An 18,982-nucleotide genomic window follows, 5' to 3' on the forward strand; every position below is an offset into this window, starting at 1 on the left:
AGTTTGAATTTCAAAAAGGGAGCATTTTAACTAGAGTAATTCTTGGAGAATTTCACTAGTTTTATACTCGAAACTTGGAACCTTTAGCCTTGACATTTTCTATGAAATGAGTGGAGATTTGGATGAGTTTTGACTCCATTAGTTTGGAAAATATGAACGTTCTTTATATTCTAACTTTTGGACATGAGATTAAAAGTTTTGGGAGATGGAGACTATCTACCTTTTTTTTCAATTTTCGTGCCAAAAGTAAATACGGTACTTTCTTTTGGAATTGAGATTACCTACCATGACTTAACTCGAAAACGGCCTTTAAATTCTCTTTGAGTATTATTTCAATGATTTAACGAGAAAAACTCTTTTAATTTGACTCGAACTTGTGACCTTGAGAGTGGGTAGCGAGAAAATATTTTCTTTATAATCTTGGTCGAGTACCTAGATAATGATGTTTATGCATGTCTCAGGTGGTCACGAGAACGCCGAAGAGCTCGTCTGACTTTTCACTTTGCTCTTGTTTTGCCCTTGACTTGTAGTGCGTGTCAAGTGCATGTTCAGTGTTAATGTGATTGAAATGATATTGGTACAAGTGCTATATGATACGTGAATTTGCCGAGACGAGGGTGTACTTTATCGCCCTCGTCCTCTCTTTCTTGTGATTGAATGATACTTGTTAAATGAATGTATATGACTTGTACTTGTACTCGAAATGTTTTAACTCGTGAGCACTGAGCGGCTAGATGTATCACGTCCTATTTGGGTGGGAGGTACCGCTCATCCCGATTCAGTGCTATGAACGATTTTAAGTCGATTGGAGTGTTGTCTCATCAACCAATCATGCTTGTGGGGACGTCCAACCCACTGGCTAACCTTGTGATTCGATCTGGCAAGGGCTTGGTCGAAAATCTCAGTGAACCTTGGGAAATGATATAGCTTGATCTTCTGAGATCTCGCTAGGCATACTTGAATAATATCGCCATTACATGAATATTTGGTTACGGATCCGAGTGGGTGTTGTTGGATGGAGGTAGTAAGTGGAGCACTACGGTCATGTTACTACATGAGTTGACGGAGAGTCAACCCTAAATGGCTTGAATCGGTCGAGACGTGGAAAAAGCTCTTGAGAGTTTCTGTATCCTTCCTTGTGTGTTATTTCTACTTGTGCACTTAAATGAAATGTCACGTTTAAAAGTTATTTAAAGCATGTTATTTGATTGATTAGTGTTACTTACTTGCATGTTCATTTTCTTGGTCTCACTGAGCATTCGCTCATCCCTTTAAGTTTGTTTTCCTTAACAGGCTTTGGAGGTGGATTGGAGGTTCTAGACTAGCGACTTGGTGGATGCTAGTATACCTTTTGTATGAACTTTTGGTGGCTCTTAAAGTGTAATTTTGCTATTGTTGGTTGATGGATTGTAATCATAACTTTTAGCTTAGAAGTTGTGACTTGTATATTCGAAGTACTTCTTAATTAAATCAATGGTTGTTTTGTGGCTCTATATTAAGTTTGAACGAGTGCGTGAATTCCGACGAGAGTTAAGCAGCCGTCCCGCTAATACCCTAGGATTCGCCCTAGCGAGAGGTGGGGTCGTCATAATAAGTGGGAGGATTCAAATCTGGAATCTTTTACTTGCATCCTTTCCTAATATCCAACATAAGAAAACACAATACTACAAATATAGAATTTTTTTCTTCACCATAAAAGGAAAAAACAATTGACACTGTAAGCAAAACTAATTTGGTAAAACCAACACCAACGTGGCCATAATCCTAAATATATCTATTTGTGCATCAATTCACCATGTACCTAGGTCACCAGAAGTCACTATATAAAGACTCCCATCCAATTAAAAAACTTTTGTTTTGTAGGTAATAGAGCCTTCTTGTCATTGTGGGCATGTTCAATACTCCAACCTTTCTTTTGTATGATTCCATGGTTACTGAATGGCGGTTAATAACAAAGCAGATATTTCTGTTAAAAGACTCCTTCTAACCATTCATATATCCCTCAAGCTGCACTGGTCACTTTCCTTTTTTTTATTTGCCTTTATTAAAAAGGTAAGCAAGAATGAAAGAAGAACCATGTGGATAGAATTGGTTAGTAATACGTCCCAATCCAAAGCCACGAAAATAAAACGAAAAAGGAGAAAAAAAAAAAAGCAGCCTACATTCATTTATCTTAACCATTGCTGCACAAGCTAGAAGATCGTCTTTCAGAAATCAGTACAAAACAATGCAAATGTGACGCTCTTCGCAATATATTCAGCATTCCTTAATCCAAAGCCACCCAAAAAAAAAAAACTACATTCATTTATCTTAACCATTGCCGCACAACCTAGAAATTTGTTATCAGAAATCAGTACAAAACAATGAAATTGTGACACACTTCGCAATAAATTCAGCATTTAGCACTACTTAGAATAATTACTCAACTGGCACTCAGAATACTCACATGCAGTACAAAGTTTTACCTTCCCAATTGTATACTAGATGGTTTTGTATCTCTACTGCCATTGGGTTCTACAACCTTCATTGAGAAGCTATAAACAATCATGATCAATGCAAACTTCATTGAAAAGAAACAGCTGAAAGTACGATTGTCCAAATCATTATCATTCTAATTCCTGTAGTTCCACTTGAAATACCGCTGATCACTAAACTGCACTCACACAGTTCTCCCAAGTCCCATATTTTGAGCTGAAAGTTCCTCCACCACTTTGTTGTGCAAATTCTGAAATAACTGCACGAGCACAAATGTCCCACGTCCTTGCCATCTCCGAAAGTGACATAGGCTGTGAAAGACTTCTCAGTGATATACTGAACTTGGACCTGGCTTTAATAGAAAGATCTTCATACTCTTTACTGCACATAAGATTTATTTGATACAATCTCAGTGAAGAGATCCAATTGATGCTACAAGAAGTACAAAAAATAAGGGAAAAGAAATGAGTGGTCAGCGGTATTACAAAAAGAAAGATGTTTTGTCGCTTCAAGAACCTTCAAATCACAAAAAAGAACAAAGAAAAACCTTTCGGTGTCACACCTTATGTCACAGCTATAGATAATCGAAAACCTGATTAACTATCTCAATTCATATTTAACAGCATGTTATCCTATCATCCCATCATTTGTACACATCCATCTGAAGAATGACTGCTTTTAAATTGGGCATTCCATGTCAAAAGGTGCAGAGAGGTTCAACAGCCATTGGACCTCTGTCTCTCCCCCCCTCCCCCCCCCAACCAAAAAAAATCCCATCTCCCTTTTCCTCCCTCTGAGCCTGTTCTATCTACAGAACCCCACATCCACCCATATATCCAAACACATGGCAGGGTCTCTAGGGCCTACTTCATGTTTCTTATATTATCCTTCCAATCCTTGCCACCACAGATGATGGCTAGTGCAGTTTGGCTATAAATATATATCAAGATAAAGGTATCCATAAATGTCTATTTACAGATCAAAACACAGAATTGAATAGGACCCACATTTTATGTTACTTACCTAACTTCAACAGGATACTTGTCCAAGAGTATAGGAGAGGAATCAGGATAATTAGTTGGAATGAGCAATCGCAGAGGCTGAATTGGTGACTGAAACAACATTGAAGAGACAAATAAACTAAGGCTTGATGCTACTCACGGAAATGAGTGGCACACTAGTATTCTAGCTAAAAAGCATAAGAATCTTACCATCCGTGCTGAAGCATACTGTGATTTCAGGTTTGGGCTAAGAGCTACAGCACTGAAAGAGCACTTGACAATGGTCCCTTCACCACCATCAGCTGCAGCTACTGCAATTGGATCAACATCTTCATCGCTGATATCAACCACAGTATCTATGAGGTGTCGATTTATCTCATGTATCTCTTCCACAAGGGCATGGTTGGCCTTCAACCAGTCACAAATTGTTCGATCAGTAACTAAGTGCATCAAATCCACATAAGTCCAATGATAAGCATCTGCAGAGGCATCTACACTAAACACACAAAAACATCCACAACTGGCTTGGATGCCAGACACATCTAATAAGCTATGCTAGTTTCAGATGACTAAGAATGGATAACAGAAAATCAGCGTGATGATTTTCAGACTTCATGTTGATTGGTATTTGTTTAAAAACAATAAACTTTCCTGTTCAGAACAGAAATCTATGCTATATAGGGGGAGGGGACTTCTAGTGTAAACAATTTTGTGTCACCTTATCTTCTTCCTAAACCGCTACCGCATCTCCTGTTACAAAGTACCATGTATTTCTTCTTATTTTAATTTCCACTTATTTATAAACCCTAATTTTTATTAGCAACTCCTAATTATGGTTACCAAATAACTATCCATTTAAACACTATTTTGGTGAATTTTCTACTATTATATCATCAAAAATATAAAACCAACTCTCCTGAAAATGATTTCGACAAATATACCCAAAAATTTTAATAATATTCTTCCTACTGGTTGCACAAACATTAGTGTGTGCCTTGAACACTAGTATGTTTTATTCCAGGCTTACCAGTTTATAAAGCACCAAAGCAGAGCATTACATAGTAATGCTATGATCAACTAAAGCAAATAAAACCAAGAGGCTGCAACAAAGAATCAAAGATGCCACAAACCAGCAGCCTGGAAACGTATCCTCATTGCCTTGGCCCATGGCAGAGAACAAGAATATATGAGAGGAAAGCAGCAGAAGAATAAAAGAGGAGGAGAAGAGCCAAAACCTGATTTTGAAAATCAATAATACAAAGAAGTGATTCAGGAGATTGAAAACTTAAAAATATTGAATTGCCAACTTGCAAGAGAATTATGCCACGTAAAGAGACCATTAATATGTTCAAACAATTCCCACAGGTTTTAATTCCAAAAATGGGAGGGAGGCAAATAGCATAGCATATCTCCTTCAGAGCCACAAGGTGCTCCGGACAACTTCAATGTAGATACAGTGAATCCTGGGTTGCAGTTCTACATCACATTGTCTATTGCATTTTGGGAAAGCAAACATATCAGATCCTGACCAAAGGAAGCATGTAAGATTCTAAAACTAGATGTGCTAACATCTCTTCTAACATCATCAAATTTTAGACGGAATGAGACGGTTAGCTTCCCTTCACCATTAGTTAATCTACCATGGAGTAAGATAAGAAAAGCATATAGCTTGCAATCCTAAGCAAACATGGAGGTAGTAACTTCCACATATACAAAATATGCATTGGCTCAATTGTTTTAGATCAATAATGATGGACAAGGAAATCGAAAAACCTCATTCCTTGGCCTTCTGATACTTGATGTAGCTGTGGATTCCAATTCAAAGGCATCAGAACTGTTTAACTGCCTCATACTGTCATTCACACTACCAACAGATGAAACAACATTGGAAGGCATTGCACTCGTAGAGCGCCTCATTTTCTTTGTTCCAGTCGGTCCATCTTGTGTGAAAAAGTTTCTTGCTTGCAAGCGACATTTTGTCATTGCGACCAAATCCTCACCAACAGCAGCTCTTGATCCATTGCCTGGTGCAGATCCAGCTATCCTATCAACCATACTGACAACTGAGCTTATATCATCAACGGAGGCAACCAATGCTTTATTTGAAATTGATTGTACCTGAAAATGACAAATATAGATCTTGTTTCTAACTGAGAAGGTGCAGAAACATGTTAAACAAAGAACTCGGTTCATGTAAAATTATAATAGAAACTAACCGCTTTAATCAACCGTTCATGTGGCTTCTCTACAGTATGTGGCTTGCAGGGCAATGCAGTTGATGTGTTGACATGAGCTCCATCCAAACTCGTAAATTCTGCAAGCAATGGCGAAGCTGATATCCCAGGAGTGCCAATTGCTAGTGATTGGGCTGCTGCAGACACAGTAGTTGCATGCGAGGGTCCAATATTTCCAGCATTTGAGAGGGATGAAATGCCAGAATTTAGTTTTTCTGACTCGCTAGGCATAGGTGATGGAGCCAAGGGAGTCGAAGGAGATGGGACCACAAAGGGTGAATTTGCAGCCTGCAGTGGAGTTCCAGTTTTTGCTATAGACGTCTGCATACTCTGCTGATCAATTTGAGGGGAAGCATGCGGGGGAACCTGAGGCGATGCTGCCTGAAGGACTTGTGGTGAAGAAATAGGAAATGGGCTTCCCGACTTCAACTGTTGGTGATGATACGCCGCTCGCTGGCTGTTGGTATGGTGTTGCTGGAAAACACCTGTTTTAACACTTATCTGCGGTCTCACCTTCAAGTCACTTGAATCAGTTACCTGATGTAGTGGTGACATTTGGTGTCCAGGCAGCTGTGAAGGCTGCTGCTGTGGCTTCATTTGTTGGTGCTGTTGTGGTTGCTGCTGCAGCTGCTGTTGTTGTTGCTGCTGCTGTTGTTGCATTAGCTGTTGTCTTTGCAAAAGCTGCTGCTGCAGCTGACGGGGATGCAATTGTTGTTTCAATTGCTGGGTTTGCAACATTTGCTGCTCCTGTTGTTTTAGCTGCTGGTTATGAATCATAGTCGAATTAGGCTGTAGAGCATTAATGAGGTTTGATTGCAGCGCAGTCATGCCACTTTGCGATGATAAAGAATTTATGTTCATTGTTTGAGGACCACTGGCAGTATTCTGCTGTAAAGAGCTTATAGCTACCTGCTGCAACGGGTGAGTATTACTTTGTCCTGGGTCCAAAGTCGAAGCAGGCTGTAGGGTACTCATCAGATTCTGTTGCAAATTCGAAACTGGTGGCACAGAGGACAATGTGTTCTGTTGCAGGCTGGTCAAGCTATTTGGCTGCATTGGTGTTATGGAACTCTGTACATTCATTGGCTGCATCTGTTGGTTCATTTGATTTTCCTGGGGCTGCATTTGAGGAATTTGAGTCTGAGGCTGAGAGTGCTGCATGTTGGACATTTGCTGTTGGGCAAGTTGCACTTGTTGCAAAGAAACGGGCCTCCGGGGCCGATTTGTAGAAAGAATATTGATTATCTGTTTTTCAATGGAAGCCAACTTCTCCTTGTGACTGATCTGAATGTCATTCTTGGTACATCGCAAGAATCCTATTAGGCGTTCCAGCATGAGCTTAAAGAATTTGAGCTTTTCAATCTGCTCATTTCTCGGTTGTTGAGGAAGAGAATCATGCTACAAAAGGACAAGGCTTTCATTAATAAGAATCGGGAACAAAAGAATGAACCTTTCTAACAGAAAAAGAAGATATTTTGTTCCTTTGTTTCTCCCACAAATTTTCTCCCATTTCTGGAACTAGTACATATTGGTATGGACAATAACAAGCTCTAGCATGCACAAGCCCATTGTCTATACTTGATCAACAAGCAGATGACTGACAAATGGACTCGGGAACAAACGAAAAGTTTTTCTTGGCTCACTGCACTTGATAAGAGGACAAGTTGACTGTTTCTTCCTGGTTAACACATTAGTAGATTGATACTTAAAGACCTGAAAAGTGGATGCAGATTGCAAAGTACCACTCTGCAATGCTTTGATAGAACAACGATCACACATAAATTACACATACCTGTTGCAGCTTTCCAGCAATTTTCATGTACATGTCATTTAATTCCAGGAAATACATGTCCTTCATGGATTTAATCTGCAAGTAAATTTTGCAAATGAGAACATGGCTGCAGATGGAATCTACATACTGAAGCTAAAAAATCATTCTATACCATTACATCTCCTAATTGAAAATGAAAAGATCATATATCAATACCTTTTGATAAACCTCCTCCTGCCAATCTCCACCACTTGCATTCCCCGTCTGAGCTGTTGAATCTAACGAAGCTACATAAAGTTTCAAATAGGATATCATATATGTTATTGGTATCAAAGGCAATAATTACTTGTGAGATAAAAGATGAGATTAGCACGAGTAGCAGAAAAAAATAGGAGCATTGCCATGGCAAGCAAGAAATTGCATAAACAAACATAATTTGCAAAAGATGAAACATAATTTTGCCTAAAAATGTAGAACATAAAAATGCATTGGCCAACATTTAACAAATTAGTGAAAATTAAGGCACTATAGCCTTAAAGATGTCTAAGAATTAATAACCAAGCAGATGTTTCAAATAAAACTACAAGAATAAAAATTCACAAAATCTTATCATGATGGGATAACAAGCTAACTTCAATGCATGTTATCAGAATGACAACCTACATTAGGATGTTTAAAGATCAATACACAAATTCTGGAAAAGTACGTAATCCTATCCTGAGAAAAGTGCGCAAAAGTTTATAGAGAAATGCACAACATAAGAACAGATCAAATAACATTGAAAACGAAATAATCAAAAACTACTTGGGAAATATTCAAAAAGAAAGAGCACAAACTTGATGATGCCTCAGGATGGGCTCTTTGTGGCTGAAATAACTGCTTCTGCTGTTCTACAACATTCTGCTGTTGAAGCAAAGAACCTGTAGGTTGAATCTTTTGCTGCATATCTCTTTGCAACGCATTTGACTGCTGCTGCATATGTTGTAGGCCCCCTGGTTGTGCTTGAATCTGTGATACCATCTGTTGCTGCGGTTGCTGTGGCTGTTGATTTTGGCTTGGTAGCAATGCTGTTGCATTCTGCTGCATTTGTTGCTGTACCGCAACCTTAGATTGCTGTAACATGATGACAGAATGCTGACTTGTTGGCAGGGCAGAGTTACCAGGTTGAGTCCCTAGCATTGACTGCTGATGGAGCCCAGAAACGCTACTTTGAGGGGCCAATTGTTGTTGATGCATACTCGAAAGGCTGTTCTGTTGACCTATTAGCTGCTGCTGCTGCTGCATATTGTTCTGCTGGCCTATCAGCCTTTGTTGCTGTTGCTGCATATCAGGCATGCTATTCTGTTGGCCAATGAGCTGGTTGTGTTGAATATTTGTAGCACCAGGCTGCTGCCCAATCAGCTGCTGCTGTTGTTGCTGTGGCTGCTGTGCTGCAGGCAGTAATGGCTGTTGAGCCATGGAGGTTTGCTGCTGATGCAACATGGAAGCCTGTTGCGACTGTTGCTGCTGTTGTTGCTGTTGCTGTTGCTGCTGCCTCAAAACTGCTTGAGACTGCTGCTGAATTACTGGTTGAGTCACTTGTTGCATAGAAGACTGTTGATTCTGCTGGAGGCCAGATAGAGGAGCTGACTGCATTACAGATGGCTGCATAACAGCTTGCTGGGAGGTTTGAATTTGAGTTGGTTGCAAAAGATTTTGCTGCTGCTGCTGCTGCTGCTGCTGGATATGAGATTGCATAAGGGGCTGTGCCATTCCTCCTCCTTGTTGTAACTTTTGTTTCATGTACTGATGCTGCAGCTGTTGTTGATAAAGATAATGCTGTGGATTCTGTGTCTGCTGGTGTTGCTGCAAGGGAACAACCTGTTGTTGTCTAGCCTGCATCTGTCTTTGAGAATTAGTGAAAACATTTGAAGGCATCACCTGTCCCATGGAACTCCCTACTGGGTTCTGAGAAACACTGGGAACACTCTGCATGTTCTGCAAATTGGAGTTCTGACCAATATTAGGCATGGGAGCCTGCTGCAAATTACCAGCAGTTGGAAGTGTAGAAGCCAAAATAGCAGAATTCTGGACTCCAGTTGATGTCATATTAGTCTGCATGTTTTGTGGTAACAGCTGTTGTCGGGATTGTGATTGGCTGCTCACCACTGGCATGGGAAGTGGCTGGTTATGAATTTGGGATTGCATGCCATGGACAGCTATCAAGATGAACAGATGCACATGGAGAAGGAGAGAACTCATTCATTAGACATCATCGAAAGGATAGAACCACAAAGGAAAAAGACGTTTATCTCAAATGTCAAAACCAGCAAAGCACAACAACAAATGGTACCAAAACTAACCCAAAAGCAGTAACACTAAAGTCCAAAGCAATCAGGTGATAACCTACCCCAATCCTTCTTAACCTTTTAAAACAAAAAGTACATACATCTTCTGCAACTAAATGTTCCATCAACTTTTTTGATGCAGTCTCAGTTTACAACTCACAGTAGTCAACCATTTAGAGGTGGCCAGCAAGAGAAACCTTAGGCCTAGAAAGATACTGACAAATCCAAGCAAGCTTAATTAATGGGTGTAAAGTGAGTGGATTTGAATCACCCATTTAGATCCAATTAAGACAATAAGATCATATGAGAGAGAGATTAGTACGCCACTGGATTTTTGGAAATACTCTCTGAAGATCAGGATGTGCAAAAACAGCAATTAAACATTGATTGTGTGGACATCAAATAAAACAGTATTCTGGACAAAAGCAGATATTGATAACGAAACTCCAGGTACCACTGCTAACTATTTGGCATCATAAGAAAGCTAGATTGCATCTCATAAACTTCAGAAGACACTAAAGAGCAGATGAGCTTACATGAAGTTAAGTCCGTAATATGTTGACTAGATTTAACTCTTATTTCTCATATGGGATAATATCCTTCAATCATACAATTAATTAGAGTCAAATCTTACAAGATTTCCCAATCTGACTCTAAGACAAGATGCTGAACAGCTGAAGTACTAAACACAAAATATAAAATCCTACGGAAAAAGAGCTAACTTACCAAAATGCCTATCAAAACCAAAAAAAGGAACAACTGAACGCATGAAACCAAAATTCCTGCTAAACACGCTTGGCTAGAGACTCCTAATTAAGATACTTTTGTGTTAGTTACCTGGAATCTTCATTCACCCCAGGCAGGACGGGATATGCACCTGACACAGTCAAAAGCTTTTGGGTATGTCAACTGTTGTGATGCGATGTTGATGGCCAAGGAGGAGAGATGGGCAAGAAGTCTCATGAGATGGGAAGAGAATGGAAGAGGAAGAAGGGTCGTTCTGTGGAGGGAGGAGAAAAGAGGGGAAAGCCAAAGCCACTCAAGTTTCAAAAGAAAAATACTCACATCCCATGGTGTATTTTCACTTCAGACATAAGGGCTGCTTCTTTCGTTGGAGGAAGATGTGAAATCGTGGCATCTGAGAGTAAGAGAGGCTATGATAAATTGAAAAGAGGCACTCTGTTTTGATGTGACGGAAGCACAGAATGACTAAGAGATAGGGTTTGACAACAATATCTACTTTGCCCCACTATTTCAACTTTAATTAATGAATAACTTAAGGTTTCTGCAATTTTTCCCTTTTCAATAATAATTCATCCCCTCCTACTGAAATACGTTGTAACCCAGCTTATGTTTCTTTTCAATTTAATCGCACATCTAATTGATCTTTTTCTTAGCATATATGCTTTAAACAAGTTTTGGATATTTTAGAATGATTTGTGTTTAAATATCTTATGTACACGAGTATAAGAGATGCAACCACACACCTGTACCCAAAATTGGGCAAATATCCCCGGATCCTGTAATTTTCAAATACGGAAATCTGACACTTCAACATGCAACTGCACCCAGACACCACCCAAGTCCATGTAACGTAACTCTAAAAAAGTCTTCCTATTTTCCAAAGTGAGCTGATTAAAGCCTGAGAGAAATTCTGGAAATCATTAACTGTTGTTTTGATAGACCACATGACAATTTTATATGGCTAGTCAAGCTTAGCAACCTTTTGTCAGACCAAAACATAGATGCACTTGGACCGCATGGCACGTTGGGTTTTGTTAATACAGGTAAGATACCTATTCATATAGTTCCGTCAGTTCCTCACAAATATCCATGCCTGACCACTGAAGACAACATCTTTTAAACTTCGTAGAAACAACAAAGCCACTGGATCCAAAGGTTCATAATTAATTCATCTAAGTATGGCACAAAAACATCATAGGTCATCAAAACTACTAATTAGCCATGAAGAGAAAAGTAACAAGGCATCAGCACAGGCAAATATTAGAGAACATTAGCAGCACCAACTCCTATTACATTCAAAAAAGAAAGATGACAGATGAAAAAGTTGAGGGGATCAATACCACAATCCAAGAAAGTGAATATGCCATCCAATTACCTTGGTCTGGAGGATTTTTGCTTGCATTGGCAGCATTAGCTTGTAAAGGATTAGCCATGGGATTTTGGGACTTAGTTTCCATTGTCAGCATCTTCAAAGATATCTTTCTCAAATAATCTGACTGCAAAAAATAAATCATGTCCAGAAGAAAAAATTAATAACCAAATAATGAGAAACAAGAGTAACTTAATAAAATGGACCAACAGCAAAATTCCGCGCAGGATCAATGGAAAAAGGATGCAAGTGATACATTAAGACCATGACATGCCGCAGAATTGCATGGCTACCTGGCTAGTTGCTGCAGTATAAATCTTTTCCTCAAACCTCACAGCAATTTTCTTAAGTTCTTGCAGTCCCTCTTGTCCAGAGAATGGCAGATGCCTCTTCAAAGTCTCCATTCTGCACATGTGAGCACATCTGAACATTAAACTAAAAGCTGCTTACAACCTTACAGAAGTACATCAACAACAGGAAACAAAATCATAAACCAGCTCCACAGTTGCATACTACCATGCAAAATCAACTTAGGAAAACAAGCATCTTAAAGTCAATAAAGGAAAACCAATAGCAAGTAAACCTACAAGAGTTTAGAAACTATACTAAATGCAGAGTCTTCTAAATTTCAGTTTTCCACATCATGGCTTCCCAAACAAATTGTGTTAATCAGGAAAGCCATAAAAGTACTGTAGAAGTAGCGCATGAATTAAAAGAGGAAGTGTGACAAGAAGTGGAAGAAGTGAAGGAGGGAAGGCAGAAGAGAACTTAGTCTTGAAACACAAAGATATGAGGATTTCATTCTTGAAACTTTTTTCAACTCCATGTATATAACTTGAAACACAAAGACACGAGGATTTCATTCTTCAACATATTAACTCTCTCAACTCGGTATTTTCTAATCTCACCAAGGAGTCCTTCAACGGAATCCATGCATTTAAAATATCAGAAGAGGAAAATTCTGGCAAAAATAAGTTCAAAGCTACACATTCTCGGTAAAAGATGTAGTAGTGCTACAAATATAAGAATTCCACACATACAACACATTATCCAAACGACATATTGTATTAACATACACTCCTCTGGAATAAGACAGAGCCCATGAAGCATTGGAAGCTCCAAGAAGCTTCCAATTCTTCCTCAACTCCATTCCCAATAATACCATAAAATCATCCAGAATCTCAAACATTTTAGTCTCCCACACCCAATGAAAATTAATTATTCATACTGGAAAAATAATTATCAACACCAACTAAACAAATAATATATTTTTCTAGTATTACATTAAATAAGAAAAATCACAGTTTTAACCCAGGTAAGAGCCTTCAAGAAAGTCCAGAAAAAAATTTTTTACCAGTTTCCAAACCAGATATCAATCTAAAAAAATTTTAAAAAAAATTGCATACATATATAATCCAAAGTAAAGAGACAAAGCAAAAAGAAAACGAGGGGTTACATCTTATTTACGATTCTTTGACGAGAATCAGCTTGGAGTTGAGTCCTCCAATCGCCGCTGTCAATAGTAGCGGGCGGAGCTGGATTTGGGACAGCCGATACTTCTCCACTGCCGCCTACTTGACCACCTTGAGGAGGACCCTGAGCCATCTGGCCTTGAGGCGCCCTCCAACTGTTGCTATCCATTGCCGAATCAAACACAATTGGTCGACAGAAATAAATCGAAAAGCTTGAAACCCAATAAAACAATTCGGAAATTTATCCGTGAGCATTAAATCTAGGGATAACTTCAGAAACCTCCCCTGAGGTTTTTGGCAATTTCATTGACCTCCCCTGAGGTTTCCACAATGACATTGACCTCCCTTGAGGTTTAGGATTTTGTAACAAAATCAGCCCATGATGTCAAAAGTGAACATAAAAAAGTGTTTTTAGGAAAGAGAGGGAAATTTATTCCCATAAATGCTCATGAGGTAAGTGTACAAGTTAAAATAATCCCCAATTATCCCAAATAATATTTCGCTTGCATCATAGATATATTTTCCAACCCACCTTTTTATCTCACATACATCACATCACAAAAAGTGCTACAGTAACTATTCCAAATAATATTTCAAATAATACACTATCCAAACAAACCCAATGAAAACTAATAAAAATCAGAAATAAATTAGAAAAAGTGAGGGGATGTTAGTGAAATAAAGAAAAAGAGTCATTGACCATTTACTTGCACAAAGTTGTAGCAATGGCTACTGCTATCTTTTGCAATGTTGAAGAATTGTTGAAGAATTATTATGAACTATCTAAGTTATGCTATCCAATAGTACTAGAGACAAAATGCTAATGAAGTAAACTAAGAAGTTGCTTGTAAAAAAGCTCTTCCTGGTTGACGGTTAGCCAATGATCCGTGGCAACCAGGAAGTTGCAAGATTTGAACAAAACCAAGTTAGCACTAGCCTTACAACCAAAAGCCAAGAGTACAATCAAAGAACAGCAATACAAGTAAAAACTGCTCCAAATCAAACAAATATAGCAGCAACAAACCTTGGCATTAACACCATCTGGAACAATACGATTCTCTTGCTTCTATTTGACATAGTCTGTGTTGCTGAACTTGGTGAATCCCTTGAAATTCAGGCCAAAAAAATGTGCCAAGACCAAAAACAAAAAAAAACTTCATGTAAAGAGCAGCAGAGCAGCCTCAAGTCCTTCACTGGAGACATTCTCCCTTCTTTTCTCAATTAACCAAGTGGACACATAGTGGGAACTCATCAACTCCCCTCTTTTTCATGCCAACATCCATAGATCCTGATCTTTGGATCTGGAACACCACGGCAGTACCTTGACTTTGGATAGGGTTTTTTTTTATCTTCAACATATTATGGACAAGCATTAAGAAGGGCGCCACTTTCACTTTAAGCATCAATATTTAAGGTGGAAAAGAGTGATTTGTTGCAGAAACTAAGGTGGAAAAGAGTGAATTGAACAAGTTCATGAGCAATGCAGAGACTAAGTTATTTGTCATATGCTCAAGTTGCAACATTACAGATCCATTAAATGAAACAAGCTAAGAACTAAAATAGTCATTTATGAAACCTTAACAGTAATAAGGTGCAAACCAAAACTGCAATCCAAGAGTAATATCATTTCAGATTTCATAACCATACATTAAATAAATAGAAATGCAATCCAAGACTATCCAAAACACCATCTGCCTTGAAGCAATTCAAGCAGAGGGTGAGGATTGCAAAACCATTGTTTAGTCATAGTTTCACATAACACCATTTACAAAAGCATGAGTAGGCATCATGTTAATGAACTATAATTCACAAAGCACCACTAAGTACAAAAGAAGAGAAATGTAAGTATAACAGTAGTAATTAGAAATGCAAGCTAAAACTGCTGGTGGTGCTAATATTGGCAGAGTTAAGAGTTGTAGCTGCATTCATGATAGTAGATGTAGCAGTTAAGTATCACCAGGGGCTTGAATAGGAGCTGTTGACAGATGATTAGTTGGTTGAACAAGTTTTGGTGCAACTCTTCTGCGAGAACCTGTTGCAGCATTTGTCGAAGTGGCATTTGAAGGCCTTCCTCTCTGCAATTGTTCAAAATAGAAGAGCTTGTGCCTTACTGAATACATATGTAGCAGCACTAGATTGGATTTCATAACAAAAGAGCCCGTACCTTTCTTTTAGAGGCAATTGTACCTGTCTGTACATTAACCTGAACATTTATGGTAGCATTTCCAGTAGAAGGACTCGAATTGCTACCTTGACTTGAATGCACAATAGACACCTTCCTATGTGTATGATCCTGTCATAACAAATTTACATGTTAAAGTAATATGGCTAAGTAACACTGCAAACTAATTGCATAATTCAAACATGATTTATAACAGATCCTTGTAGTCCTAAATTTGCAATTCCTCTGCCTGGTTTCCCTCTTCTAGTTGGCATCTGTTATGAAGTAAACAACATAAGCAGTTGATGAGTCAAGAAAGAACAATTAATTTGTAAAAATGTGTGTATGATGATACCTGGTGAGCATGAGTATTGGCTGGATTCTTTCTTTGCACAGGAGCTCTTTGACATGTTCTCATGTTGTGACCAAACTAACCCCAATTTCTACACTTTAAGGTACCTGATCTTTTTGGCTGAGATGAAGGTCATTCATCAGCTTTTCTCATTTTGTTAACTCTTGGTCTACCAGGAGCTCTTCTCAAAGGAGGGGGCGGTACAACCTCAGGGGTAACTTCATGCATAGAAGGCCACCTCTTTTCATGAGGTATAAGGTGAATCATAGGAGCATATGCCTTCAAGTAAATGTCTTTGGAGAACCAATGATCGCAGTAATCTTCCAGCTTTTCCCTTTTGTAGATAATGCCAAGTGCAACATGTTTGCAAGGAAGTCCAACTAATTGGAAGGCACCAAAATCATAGGTCCTTTGGTTTAAATTGACTAAGAATGATCTGTCTATATCACAACCTCAAATGTATCCTCACTTTCCATATTCAGGGTACAATGCCTCAATGCTTGAGCAATTTTTTTGAGCTTTTCAGCAAATTTGGGGTGATTCTGTTAGTTAATGTGCATCCCTTTTGGTATCTCATGTGCATTTTCTTCATGAACTTTCTTCTCAAACCTTCAACAAGGGTAAGTATGGGTTTGCCCCTGAGATCACCAACCCATGAATTAAACAATTTAGTGAAATTATTTGTGGCATGATCACATTTTATTTCTTTTGAGAATGCATATCTACATGTCTTCTTGGGAATTTTGTTCAAATATTTCTAAGCCTGTATGTTGATGTCTTTAATGGCTGACATTGCTTCATTGTGGTCTATGTGATCAAGACTCTTTGCTGCCTTCCAGAAGAAACTATTAAGCAGCATGCCTGGAAATTACTGCTTGAAGTTGCTGCAAATATGCCTACAACAATATTTGTCACTAGCATTTGGAAAAATCTCATCATAAGCAAGGTTGAGCGTCTGAAACAACAAATAGATGAGTCAAAAAAAGCTTTTTCAGATCCTTCAACAAGTCCAAGCAAAGAATAGATTGTTTTGAGCAGTACCTTTTGCCTATCACTCATAAAGGTTAAAGGTAAGTGGGTGTTGAATGGTTCAAAAAACTCCTCAAAAAAGTGAAAGAACCAGCTCCATGTTTCCTTGTTTTCACATTGTAGACACCAAAATTTCATTTATTTAATTCAATTTTAGCTTTATTTGTTATTAATTCAATTTTAGCTTTATTTTATTCTTGTTTTATTTTATTTTATTTTAATTGATTAAATGATAGTTAGTCTTTATTTTTTTGCTTATTTTTTATAAATTAGGTTAATAATTTTTAAGATATTTTTGCATTAAAATTCTGAAAAGGAAAATTTTCACAAAAATATATTTTAATCATCTTAGATTCGATTTCTTTAAAATAAATAAAATTTTTTGCAATGCAATTTCAATTAGGAATTAGTTTTTTCCTTGTTTACCTAAATTGATTTTTTGAAAAAACAAAAATTTAATAAATAAATAAAAATAGGAAGATAGGTGGGGGGTTTGCATGTTGGACAAGTATGCTAAAGGAGCATTAAACAAGTGTATTAAGGGAGTGTTGGACAAGTGTTAGTGCATGCAAATAGAACAAGTGTCCCCGTTTTATTGATACCACATGTAAACGGAGGAGGTAGGTGGCAAGACACTTGGAAGCCTAGAAAAATTGGAAAAACAAAAAAAACAAATAAAAGAAAAGGGGAAAGGGGAGAGTTGGCGGTGAAAAAGGAAAGAAAAAAACAAAAAGGCAAAAAAAAGAGCAAGAAAAGACTACGGACAAAAGCAAAAACGGAGGAAAAGGGAAAGGGGGCAAAAGAACAGAAAGGGAGAAAATCTGAAAAATTGGGAAGGAGCTTCCGCCCCGGGGTGGGGGGGGGGTGGGGGGGTAGAGAACAAGAGCAAAATCTGGAAATAAGGAACAAAAGGAAAAAAAAGAAACCGAGCAAGAAGGGAGAAACTGAGGAGGAATTGCGGGCAAGAAGGAAAGAAAAAAGAGAAAAGACTTGGCGGAGGGATTGAAGCTTGTTGCCAGTTCCGAAATTCTTCCATTACCACCTGCGAAATTTCACCGAAAGAGAAAGCACTATAAGCTTATCCTTTTCCTTTAAACTTCACTTTTCTTCAATCACAGGCTCTTGAAGTTCTCAGAGCATGTCTGCCGTGACTTTGTTTATTGCAATTTTCTTGTTGGTTGTTCACGATTTTAGAATATACATGCTTTATGTGTCGATTGGATTGAAGTCCCTTTTGTTTCTGATAGTTTTGAGGCCAGCCACGACCTCATTTGAGTAGGAAATTGTTGGAATTTTTCATGCCTATTTACTGTTTGATAAAATGCCCAACTGAAAATTCTACTTGAAGAATGATTGACCTGCGTTTTGCATGTGAGAAAATGAATATTAGGCTAGTTCAACGCTTGTCTGAACACAATAGTTGATTTTTTCAGGGTAGAAACGAGAGTTTTTTGAAAAATCTTGATATGCCTTCTTTTCGCACCTTTTCTGTTTTTCTTTGTCTTTCCTTTGTATGAATTCGAGTTACATCTTGAGATTGTGAGAGAGGAAGCTTGCGCGAGTTTCATTTATTTTTTTGGGGAGTGGCCAGAGGTGAACTTTCTGGTATTCATTCGTCCGTAAAGAAAGACGAAAATGGCAGCTGCCATTCAACCGTTTGGAGAAGACGACCCAATTCCAGAAATCGCGATTTTAGTCCTTCAATTTTTTTTAATTTTTCCCCAAATTTTTAAGACTTTATAATTTGAACCCAAAACTTTCATAATTCTTTCAATTAGGTCCCTATTTTCATTGCATTTGATCCCCTCAAGTTTCCTCTATTCTGATATGGCCCAAAAATTGGAAAGTTTAACTTATTTCGCCCTTTTAGATTTTAATCATCTTTTAATCTTTTTGAGTAGTCTTTTGGGTAGATTAATTCTTGATTTTAGGTCATAATTGTGGCTTAATAATTTTAGTTGATTTTATCATGTTGGGTTTTAGTGAAATAGGTGATTTGGGTTAAGAGGTTATTTTTGCTTGGGTTTAACGGAGTGGGTTTAGCTTA

At 38.1% G+C, this 18,982-nt stretch overlaps 1 protein-coding gene and 1 pseudogene across 5 annotated transcripts; both read right to left on the reverse strand.

The window, feature by feature from the left end:
• Nucleotides 1-2,286: 2,286 nt before the first annotated feature.
• Nucleotides 2,287-13,569, reverse strand: LOC113756776 (mediator of RNA polymerase II transcription subunit 15a-like). Of its 5 annotated transcripts, none has more exons than XM_027300317.1 (11): nt 13,378-13,569; nt 12,215-12,326; nt 11,928-12,048; nt 8,318-9,679; nt 7,698-7,768; nt 7,503-7,577; nt 5,693-7,108; nt 5,250-5,594; nt 3,687-3,884; nt 3,499-3,587; nt 2,287-2,856 (listed from the first exon to the last, which is right to left on the reverse strand). In XM_027300317.1, the coding sequence occupies exons 1-11, from the start codon at nt 13,560-13,562 to the stop codon at nt 2,649-2,651; spliced, it is 4,182 nt and encodes a 1,393-aa protein (XP_027156118.1). In that variant the 5' UTR covers nt 13,563-13,569; the 3' UTR covers nt 2,287-2,648. The 5 variants fall into 5 exon arrangements, with proteins under 5 accessions (XP_027156118.1, XP_027156116.1, XP_027156117.1 ...); XM_027300315.1 differs by having other exon boundaries at nt 2,287-2,907; XM_027300316.1 differs by having other exon boundaries at nt 12,215-12,344.
• A 657-nt stretch (nt 13,570-14,226) lies between these two features.
• On the reverse strand, nt 14,227-14,664 carry LOC113756777 (annotated as a pseudogene).
• Nucleotides 14,665-18,982: the final 4,318 nt, after the last annotated feature.

The sequence above is a fragment of the Coffea eugenioides genome, unplaced genomic scaffold (genome assembly GCF_003713205.1).
Source record: "Coffea eugenioides isolate CCC68of unplaced genomic scaffold, Ceug_1.0 ScVebR1_2484;HRSCAF=3516, whole genome shotgun sequence".
NCBI lineage: Eukaryota > Viridiplantae > Streptophyta > Magnoliopsida > Gentianales > Rubiaceae > Coffea > Coffea eugenioides.